The 11,592-nt window shown below is 39.1% G+C and overlaps 1 protein-coding gene across 1 annotated transcript in view; it reads left to right on the top strand.

Annotated features, from left to right (window-relative positions):
- The window catches only part of fnbp1l (formin binding protein 1-like), a 61,605-nt gene extending 50,923 nt beyond the window's left edge, over positions 1-10,682 (top strand). The window contains exons 15-18 of the mRNA XM_015060598.1: positions 866-875; positions 2,129-2,137; positions 10,523-10,526; positions 10,597-10,682. Coding sequence (XP_014916084.1) covers positions 866-875; positions 2,129-2,137; positions 10,523-10,526; positions 10,597-10,682 — 109 coding nt within the window. The remainder of the gene's footprint in view (positions 1-865; positions 876-2,128; positions 2,138-10,522; positions 10,527-10,596) is intronic.
- The last annotated feature ends 910 nt before the right edge of the window (positions 10,683-11,592 follow it).

Here is an 11,592-nt window from a genome sequence, read left to right on the forward strand (position 1 = left end):
AAGGTCTTGAAACAATATTATCGTTTATCGCAATAATTTTTTAGACAATTAATCGCTCAGCAAAATTTGTTATCGTGACAGGTCTAGGTACATGTGGCTCAATTCTGCTGCGATATCACAATAATTTTCTGATCAACTTATGATTTCTTAGTATGACTTGGTGGGAGGAGTGAATTTGTGAATTCCTTTTTAATTTTCAAATTTTCTCAGAGACATTAATTTGATTGAGAATTCAATTTTAGCTTTTCAGACCGAATGTCAGTATTAATATCCTAAAAAAGTTGCTTATAAATTATCTCTGAGAAATAAACATCTTTATAGTAATTTGAAGTATAAATTAGTGTCCAAATTGTACCTCTGTCCTGTTTTCACCTGGCTACCCCCCAAACACCAAGCATGTTAAAAACCCAAAGGCTAAAGCCCCAGTAATCTTGAGCTAAAGTTCAGCCTTGGCTATGCACCATTAGGCCAAAGAAAACTCCCCCATTCTGTCTGCCGTCTCCATTAAAAGCACTTTACAGCATAGGAGTTATATAAAGAAATATTTATACGCTGACATTTTAAATCATGGGTCCACCTTGATGCCAGCAATGAGACAACGCCTGTGAAGAATCCATCTCTTCGTCCACTTCCAGTCTGTGTTTTGATTAATTTCAGTCATCTGTAATTTATTCAGCGAGCGGGAATGGATTTGTTTACGGAAAGCTGAAACTCCTGCTTTCTGTAATCATCATTAAATCAGGGTCATTAGGAGCAGTTCCCAATGCAGGTGCTAATTTGATGAAGTGGAGGGTGGAGGTAGGGGTAAAAAAATAATTGTCATGTAATTAAAACACAACAGATAACAGAAAAACCCCTAAGCCGTGCGGAATGAGATCTAATTTTGTCGTTGTTTGCTCAGATTATGAACTAGAGGTAAACTTTAATATCACAAGTCAATAAAATTCTTCTCAATAGCAGTCTGCCCACCGCGCTTGTTGTGATCTGTTTTTGGAAACATTTGATTTGTTGCTGGCGTTGCACCTCCGCTGTGTCACGCAGCGGTCATCTGGCCACCCCTGAGGTCTTAATAAGGTAGATGGGTCTGTGGAAGAGGGAGCGCCGCCTGATGGTGTCTGTAATCCAGTTAGTTGTGCTGTGACACTGTAGGGGGGCTTTGATTCTGGTCAATAAGTGCCAATAAGAAACAGTCATCACTCAGCAGGCTGTAGTGCCCACCAGCTTGCTCACTTGTTACAGCTGTCAACCGCCGTTTCAAAGGATGCTGCTTCGGACAGATTGTAAATGACTTTCCCATGCAAATTTGAATAGGACAAGGAGGACGACGACAACGACACTTGAGGACTCAAACGTTTCTGAACTGACTGATTTCTCTCCAACGTCTGAATAAACCCATCCACAGTGCAAACAGCTCCGTATTTACAGAACCACCATTGATGGACGCTCATTCTGTCAGTCTTAAATGCTTAGGAGTGAGTCCGTAGGGGGGTGTTAAACCCTCAGCAGTGACAATCGGAGCTCTGTTAGGGTTTTCTTGAACACCTCTGTGTTCTCTGCAGGCTCTCATGGGGTGCACCACAAGGCTGCAGCGGAGGAGGGGTAAATACCCCGACCCGTACGTAGACTCTGACTGAAGCCCTCTTGGAAAGGAATCCGCGGACCTCCGCTCAGGCCCGACGTGCTGCGCGGTTGCCATTGGAAACGGAAACGCAGTGCCAAGTGGAAGTGTGTGAATGAAACTTGAAAACGAGAATCTGAAGAAATTAGGAGCGCATTCAGCTACCAAAACATCCTCTGTGCTGCACATTTTGACATTGTATAATCCATAGTGACAAAATGACGCGCTCATTAAATGCTCCAACTTTGTTGTAACTTAAGGAGATTAAAAAAAAAAAGTATGACAGTAACTCTGTGATGTCGTGATGAAGACTGGACCTTACATTTAGAGAACAATTGAACAATGCGATGTTCATTTTGTTCAGATTCAGAGATAATTAGTGTGGCTGTTCCTCTTCTCTTTCATGTTCTCTTTTGGAGAGAGAGCTTGAAGAATGATGCAGTGTGGGTGTATTCTCGTGTACATTAAGTTGCGTGTGTGTGTGTATTTATAGTCAACAGAGCAGACCAAGGGACTCTGTCAGAGCTCTTTGTTCTCTAGTGAGAACACATCATGACTGGGCCTTTTGTCAGAACTGACACCACCATCCTACCTCTCTCCTCTTTTCTCTTCCTGCATCACTCTTTGCAACTTGCCGCTAAACCAACCACCTTGTATCCTAGCCCCTTCTATCCCAGATAAAAACATTTAAACTAGAACATGTCCAGAGATTCTCCAAGCCAGGACTTTTGGGTTCTGATCCGATCTTGATATTTGGATTTAAATATCTGCCAAGATGCCAGTACTTTCCAAGAGGTAAAGCTTAAGGTGATGGCAAAGAGGCCTTTTAACCTCAATGTGTTGGAACTCCTCACTGAAGATAAATCATCCAAATACCAGTGGAAACATGCAAATAGCTGCTCAGCAGTTATGAGAAGAGCTTAATCGCTGTTAAAAAAAAAAAGATGTAAAACAAATAACACTGATTATTTAGAAGAGTATTATTTTTATCATGCTATTTATACGAATGTAAAATGAGATGGCAAGGGAGCACAGTGTATTGTGTGTATTGGGCTTTGTAAAATGTTCTGCTAAGCTGCTAAAACTGGTGACAAAATCGCACAGTACAGCAGTAATTTAAGGAGCTATGTGCTCATTATTAACAGTCATTAATTATCAATGAGCAGAGCCGACAGCTTGTGTGTATGTGAGAAATGACACAATAAAATTTGTTTTCTATTTTAGTGAAACAAAGAGGGAAAAAAAACATTTCATAGTGAAATGTTTTAGAAAATGTTTTTGCCAGTGATTTGATCAGTTTTAGGCGTTGGAGCCATTAGCATTACTGTCTTTAGCAGCAGCATCTCTGTGCACAGTTGTACTATGTATGATCAAAATAATACCACTATTGATATTTCTTTAGCATCATATGAGATTGCTCATATTCTCTAAAAGTTCAAGAATTTGTCAGAGGACGGCCTCCTTCAACTTCATATCCAATCCATGATGTCAGAATCGGTTTCAATACTGATAATCAAATTTGGCTGGACCCACTTTTCTGCATTATAGACAGTTAGTTCTAGATGTAATTTTTCACAAGGATAGATTGTACACCAGGTTTTACGACAGTCAGTGTGGATGTGCACAGTTTATTTTTGTGACATTTTTACTGTTTTCTCTGTGAAAATCACTGATACTGCGAAACATAGAATGAAAAACATGGATTTCCAAGACAAATTCTTGGATTTTTAATTTGTACAATTGTTCTGGAACCTTTAATCAATAATGTTTATAAATAGAGGCGACGTCGCACTGTGTGAAAGAGAGATGTTACTGTTCTAAAGCTCTGGGGTCAAGTTGATATTTTCCAACATTTTAAAACATTACAAAATTAACATTTAAACTCTTAGTTTTCTCATATTAGCAATAACCATAATTAGCACAAAAAGTCGAAAGTGTTTATGCTAAAAATTTTAGAAGATATAAATATAGTATTTACAAGTTAATTTTGTTGTTGTTTTGTGGGTCGTAAGCTGAAAAGTTTTAGCTCTACTCTTTGGCTCTTGATTAACCAAAACTGACTTTACTTGTCAAATGCATCTCATGAGTGACGATTTCTCCTTAAAGTGAGTAAATCTACAATTATTTTCTACAGATCACTCTCATACCTTCTATAATCTCCGTTGTGGTAACCTCATTAAAAATATATTGGGTAAGTGCCTGAGTGACGGCTTTAACTCAGGCTGAATATTCAGCACTTTGTAGAGAAACTGAAAATCAACCTGGAGTTTTATCAAGATATACCTTGTGCTCATTTATTGACCAAGATAAAACTTATTTACACTACATTCATAAATGTTTTTTTTTTTTTCCCCCACTGTGACATTATTTTAATGCAGGTCACATCATCCCCACTTTGTTGATTAGTTTGTGTTTATTATTTTGTATAGTGTTTTATGACATTTTACTTTGCTAAATTACTACAGGGTGTGCTCTCACTTTATTTGGGTCCCTTCTTAACACAGAATTATAACAAATATAAAACGGCAATAATTATACAGGTAGCTTTATATTGTAATAGGTTTTTCCAGACCAAGGCGTTATGCAAACATGAACCCATTCCAAAAGCCTTTCGTTCTTTACCTTGAGCCAGCTTCCCATTAAAGACATAATTACAAGTTAATGAACACATTGAGGCGACGCAGAGCTTAGTGTCTCACCCAAGGAAACCTAAATAAGTCAGGAGCAGACCTTCTTTTCCTCTGATTAGAAGGCCATCAAAGGGGATGTACGTGACAGAGAGAGAGAGTTGAGCCAGAGCACGTCACATCTTCACCCCATTTCCCAGGGCAACTGCATTAATGATGGGTTAAGTGCTAAAATTACACGCATTTATATTTTGCTTTCAAGAAAGAGCTTTTCCAAACACCGTTAAGGTTGCATAAGCCTAATATAAATAAGACAAGACACAAATATAGAGGCAAAAACATTTAAGAGCATCTCTAAAGAGGCAGTTTTTTTATCTACAGTGTTGGTATCTCAGCAGAAATCTCATTCTCACTTTAAAAGTCAGTGCCCTTTTGTGTCTGCATGCTCACAATGAAAATTGCTGTGCAAGAAGTGCCTGTCATCTTAAAATGTCTGCAGAGTGCTGAGCTTATCAGAACCTGAGGGAAATCTAAATTAAATCTTTTGCGGTAAATGAAACTTGCTTCCAAATTAGCTCTTATCTTTCTCAAGTGATCTACTGAAGTTGGGCAGAGAAGTTTTTGGGAAGCAAATGCACATTTATCGAAGGAATGTTTATGTAGGTGACTTTTTCCATTTTAAGAAATTGAATATGCTTTCATGTATTTTGTAATGGATAAAATTATATGTTCTTTTATTTTTGTGGCAGTGGATCATAGACGTCACGTAAACGGGTCAGCACTATTGAGTGAAGAGCAGCTATGTGGATAAAAGGTTTATCTGACGTTTGCACAAAGCGTATGCAGCATTTACCTCGTTTTCAACAGGGGCAATAAATAATAAATGTAAACATTAAAACTGGGAGAACATTTCAGCAGGAATAGATCAATAACACGTCCACCTATTTGGAAATGATGACTAGATAGAGCATTCACACAAACCAAAAAATTCTGACTTTATTACCAAAATAACCCAACGCTAAAGTTTTATGTCCTGTAATGATACAGTACATTTTCTGGCTTATCTTATAACAAAGCAAATAGTTATTAAACAAAACTAAAAATAATAAGCTCTTTGATTTTGAGATTATTTATGTGAAAAGTAGTAACTCAATGAGATCAAAAGGTCGAATTTCACTAATGAAAAACTAATGAAAGCAGAAATTGATGATTTTGTGTCTGACTCATTGTGACTGAGGAGCTGACTGGTAATATCTTGGAAAATCAGACCTTGATTCTTAATTAATATAATTTTTAACAAGCTGACACTAGAAGGTGTCGTGACTCCATTTATTTCTCTTTTTCAGTCTGAACAAAATTAGCATTAATTAAACCATTTGCAATCATTTTCTTATGTATTAGAATCCTAGAATCTTTTTTAATTCAATGCTTTTGTCGTGTGGTCTGTGTTTTTACACAAATTAAACCTGCTGAACTTACAGTTTAGTCCATGCCTTGGCTCAGCTTTAGTAATGAATTTGTTTTGACGTCGCGTGGGCTCTACTAAACTCAGTGGATTTATTGCTTTTCCGTTCCCAGTAAAGCATGCTCCCCTTCAGTATTTTGAGCACTGCAACAAACTAATAATTGGAGCTTCTTCTAGTAACTACTGCTACCTCCCAGTGGACAAACTCTGTGAGCTGCATCAGCGCGAACGGATGACAGTAAGCTGGATCCTGCAGGCTGTGGTGGACCGCCATTTCTGATAAGCTCAGCTCTCTAAGATAATTAGGCCAGTTTATCACTTTTGACTGGATCCATAAAAAAGTCCCACACAACTGGCCTGAGAATGAACTGCCCGCTGCCTTGCTGACAAATTAAAGAGCCCAGTCTTTCCTGTTCTTGTGTATGATTTTCTTGAGTCAATCCACTTTATCCATAAGATTAACTAGCCTGATTATAATGAAGGATTTTTACTTGTAAAGATTTTTCTGAAACTAGCAGCAGGGCAGAGATTTACTTGTAGAGGATGATAAATTAGCAATAACGGCAAGCTGTGGCCTTTTTGTATCATGAAAAAGCTCTCCATACTGTATTGAGAATGCACACACACACATCCTTGTACTTCTCAGTCTGAGGACTTTGTATTGACTGCCATTCATTTCTATAGCCTAACCCTGACAGACTTAACCATTTCCAGTACACGCCTAACCCTAAACTCAATTCACATCTTAGTCCTAAACCTAATCTCTAACACCAACCAAAACTTAATTTACCTGTATGCCTACCCAGCAAACCTCAGTTCAACTGAAAAAAGTGAGGAACAGGAAAATGTCCTCACTTCCTGAAAAAGACCTTTTTTTGTTGGTTAAAAGCTTTTTTCGGTTCTCTATATGTTGCATATACAAGTACACACACACGCACACACACACACAAACACACACTTTTATATTTCTACCCGCAGCAGGACTTCATATCGACTTCCATTAATTTTAGTAACCGCATTTATGCCTCTCAGACATGTTCCCTAAACCTAACCGTTACTAGTTTTTTCTTAACCTTAACCAAAACTAATTCACACTTTGCCTCTAAACGTATCCCTTGATCCTAAACAGTGGGGTCCGCCCTATTAGGACTGGGCTTTGTGTCCCCATAAGACCCGTCGGTCTTCAAAAGTTCATTAAATATGCCAGAAATTATCCTAAATAGAATAGCTAAGTAAGTAGACAAACACACATATTACATTTTTCTGTCTTCACAAGGATTTTGCATTGATTTACTTTCATGCGTTTCTGTAGCCTAATCCCTAAACACCACTGCTTCTTATGGGCCAAAAAAGGATCAGTGGGTCCTCACAATGTAGTATTTGTTGGCAAAATGGGCCTTACAAGGTGAGAAATGCTAACGCACACACACACACTCCTCTGAGAAGTTACTCTCACATAGATGCATGCCGTTGCTCAATTTGCATCTGAATACCAACTTTTGTTGGAAAATTCAAGGGTCCTTGGAGATTTTGCACATTCAGTTCGGAGCCAGGCATGCCAGTGGGAACAAAGTCACACATTAGCAAAACCCTGCCAGCCTCAATTATGACCACAGGGACTGGCTTGATAATGTTCGGCCGCTCACATTCAGCTCTGAATGTGTCCATCCAAACTTCCCTGGCCACTTCCTTCATGTTTTCTTTTTCTTTCTGCCATCAGGGAATAGCAGATCGCACATTTCTGTGTCAAGAATGAAGAAGGAGAAATATAGAGGTTCTCTGCTTGTGGATTCTGTTTGATTCTGTTCTGTTTTATATGGAAGCCTTGGTCTTGGTGTCTAGTTTAATGCTGTAGAAAATCCATCTGCAGTGGATGTGCTTGGTCTTTGTACTCTTTAGGCTGTACTCCCAAAGTTTTTTCCCTTTTTCTTTTTTTTTTTTTTGTTTCGCCCACTTTTTTTTCTCCACTTGTATTTTCTCAATCTTTTTCTGTCTCGGAGCATTTGAGATAGAGATGGAGATGGAGAATCCAGGAGTGTGGTTTTATGCTTGTGGGCTGTTGGCTCTATATTTTGCATGCATCGTGAAACACAGCTGATTAAATCGCAAATGCAGAGTGGTTTGCCCTTCTTTAATAAGAAATACACGTGCAATTTGCTGGCTTCTATCGAATGCTGTCTATAACTTTTGATTCTCAGGGGGGGGATTCGAGATTGGGCGAATCAAACTTTCTCTTTCAAAATGCAGGGTGTTTTATTCATGGGAAGAAAATTACATCTGAAAAGTCTGGGAAAAATTCACAAGCTGCTCTCTTTCTCCCTCTCTTTCTCTCTCTCTGTGTCTCAGCTTCCTCATATGGACTCTGATGCAGATGTGTGTAAAGTAGCTGCGAGTTGATCCGGTGTATGTTTTCGTCCCTGCACGCTTGCTGCTGTCTTACCATCATGCCCATGCTGTGACATGGGCAGCTCTGTTGTCACTGCATTCATAATTTAGTCTTATCAATAAATGATGGACGGCATTAAGTTTTCATCTCATGATGCAGCGCGGCCGTCTCTTACAGCCTCTTTACAAGCGCATGACTGAAGAGCAAAACTTTCCCTCTGTGTTCTTCCGTCCAAGCATCACTAGGCATTAGTATAACCTCAGATGATCCTGGTTCCTTATCCATGCTTTTAGAGGCTGATTTCCTCTGATCTCATATTCTGCTATAGCTAACTCCCACAGCCCTTCCTCTCTGCGAGCCTCTGGCTTTTAATGAGTTTTGCTGAGAGATATATTTACTCATGTTGTCTGCTGCTTCTGTCTAAAAGGCAGGACCCCCCTCCCCCACTTTCATTGCGTCCCATCAAGCTGAATCAGCATTGTCGTTTCACAGTTCGGTTAGCACAAAGAGCTGATGTGGATATAGCTCTGTCAGGGAAAACGAGCTCGAGAATCATCCCAGTTTTCAGGAACGGTTTTATAAACGCTTGAAAACCTTCATGCTGGTCATGTTGTCGGAGGCTGAGAGAAGCTGGAGCTTAAGGTGTTGCTGGTCTATAGCGGGGAAGATAAATATTACATGTGTCCATGTTTCTCTGGGTTATCACATTTTAAACCTGGCTGTTAAATTACAGCACTTTCAGTAACAACCAGAGTAAACCCCAGCAAATAAAAAAAGATCAAAGGAAATGAGACCATAGATTATTAACCTTACTGGAGATGAGGAAAGCTCCAAAAAGATATGGAAAGCCAAAACGGTAGCTGAAACCCTATAGCATTTAGAAAGCAATCACAACCCGCTCCAGTGCAAACTAACATTGATTTTATTATAATTAATAGTACTGGTTACAAAAAGTCATTTTTCTTCTTTTATGCACATTTAGCAGCGCATACATAAGGATGATTGACAGCGCTAAGACCCTCCTCCTTGGCTCTGTTTGGTTGTTTCTGACCAGGAGTTGCCCACAGATTATATGTCTCATACTATCATGACATGTAAAAAAGAAATGCATATATATATATATATATATATATATATATATATATATATATATATATATATATATATATATATATATATATGTTGCTTTAAGTGGAAAGAACGTAATTGCACCAAAAAAAAACAAACAAATGAAACAAAAACATTTGTTACATTTGTTTCATTGGTTTGAAGTTCTCCTCTAAAGCTCTTTCCCAATGGAGTTGAGAAAAATAATCAGTTTTTATAGTTCCAAGTTCTGCTTGAAGGACATCTCGACAAGCTAATTACATACGGGGAGAATTGGACAAAATCTTAAGAGGAGCTCAGAGTGACTTTGGCACAATGAGGTTTGAAGGTGTGAAAATGTCAAGATGACTCCAACATGTGGGACTGGCAGATGACGTAGAGCTGAGTGGAGGATTAATGGGGCGACGCATTGGGACGTTTTTCAACAAATCTGAACATGAAACAAGGGTGGAGTTTTCGGCAAGACGATAATCTCAAACACGCAGCCTTTGAAACTCTCTGCTGGCTTCAGAGAACATAATTAAAGAGGCTGGAAAGGCTCGCACTTGAATTCAATTGGGAAAAAAAATGCTATTTAAGATTTGAAAGCCCACCAGATTAATTCAAATTACTAATTTTTACATACAGGAGATGGTTTGTAGTTTTCGTTATCAAAAAGTACCTTCCTAAATATTTAATAAACTACAGTAAATGCTCAATAATTATTCTCTGTGCTGTTTGTTTTTGTCACACATGGTTTAAGGACCTTTTTATGTTAATTTTATCACCATCTGGCCTGAGTTTTGTGTCACTATCCCCGTTAGAAATTTGTTTGCTAGGAAAAAATGTTGACATGTTCAAAGCTCATTTTCCCCACTGCACACCAGCTGTCCTCCTCTGCATTTCCATACATCTCTGGAGATGCTGCGCCCTCGGCATGGTCGGACGTTGTTTTTATCTGCTATTTTTTTGTTTGTATATTTCATGTATCATCTACTGCACAGTCGGATAAACAATTTCTGCTGATAAAAGTTGGAGGGGAAGAGCAAACTGGAAAGAAATAAGTCCATGTGTCAGCTGATAAAAGCCTGAAAATCCAATTAGCGCTGAGTATCAGGTGGAAGAAGACGGCTCTCACCGGAGTTAGGCAAGAAAATATTCACAGCCGTAAAATGGATGTACTCCCTCATTTACATATGAGGCCATTGATAGATCTTTATAAAAAAAAATATATCTAAATACTTTCTTTGAAGACGAGAACTACAGTTTTCCCTGTAGAGCGGTGCAGATTTCTGCTTTTTCTTTTACAGTCTATGGTTTGCCCACATCAGCTTTTTGAAACGACTCAAACAAATATCAAAGGCGAGCACTGCGCCTTCCAACATTCACGAACCACTGTGAATGAAGGAGCCACTGGCGGAGGATGATCTCCACATCGACACAAATCCACCCTCGATTCTCTGTGAAAATGTATTCGCAGCTAAATATAAACGCAGCTAGTTAAATGGACATTTTTCATTATTTTTATTTCTTTAACATTGGATCATCTTTTCTCGTTGGTACCTTTTTCTTTTTTTATCCATTTCTAAAGATGAAAGGAAGATCCAGGCAGGCAGAACGGATAAAAAAAAAAAAAAAGGGAGCAAGGACATTTCCAAACAGCACATCGCCTCGGGTCAGAGATCAGATGTTCCCCGGGGGAAGAGGCTAGCGTGTGCCCCGGGTGTTGGAAACCAGAGCAAATACAGCCCTGTCATACATTTTACCTCGGACTGTAATGTACACAGTCACACAGTAGATTTGCATGTGTAGGTGTGTGCGATGCAGAGCCACAGAGGACGGGGAAGGAGGAGGGAAGAGATGTAGATGTTGGTGCAATAGGGAGGTCCTTAATGAGCCCAATCCGGACACTATGGAGCAGAATCGGTGCTGGAATGCAGCGCCGCCGCATTCACAGCGCAATAAACTTGCTGGGAAGCTTGAGCTGTGAAGTTGTGTGAAAAGCTTTGAAATATATGCATCTTTTACTAAACGGACATAATCTCACCCTGAAAAAAAAAAGTAGAAAACTCAACCCTTCATTTGGAGTAGGCACATCTGCCTCACTTTTTCCTCTTGATGTCCTCCGACAACATTTCTGAAAGGTTGGACCACACCGGCAGAGGGATCTTTGATTATTTCTCTAGATTGCTCTCTTGTATGCTCTCTTCTTTCAGCTAACCCATGTGGGATTTGGGTCTGGATACTTATATGCATGGAAGAAGGATGACTTTATCTAAATCAATTATACGCCCTTATTCTGCTGAAAGGCCGGTTGGAGTCTCATTTTTAGTTTACTGCCAGAATCCACCAGATTTGAATTTACAAGTGTTTTCAAGTGTTTAGGGGGTAGGAGTTTATAAGTTCTCAC

This window comes from Poecilia latipinna, unplaced genomic scaffold (assembly GCF_001443285.1).
Source record: "Poecilia latipinna isolate Pla-1442-1.1 unplaced genomic scaffold, P_latipinna-1.0 Scaffold1728, whole genome shotgun sequence".
Lineage (NCBI taxonomy): Eukaryota > Metazoa > Chordata > Actinopteri > Cyprinodontiformes > Poeciliidae > Poecilia > Poecilia latipinna.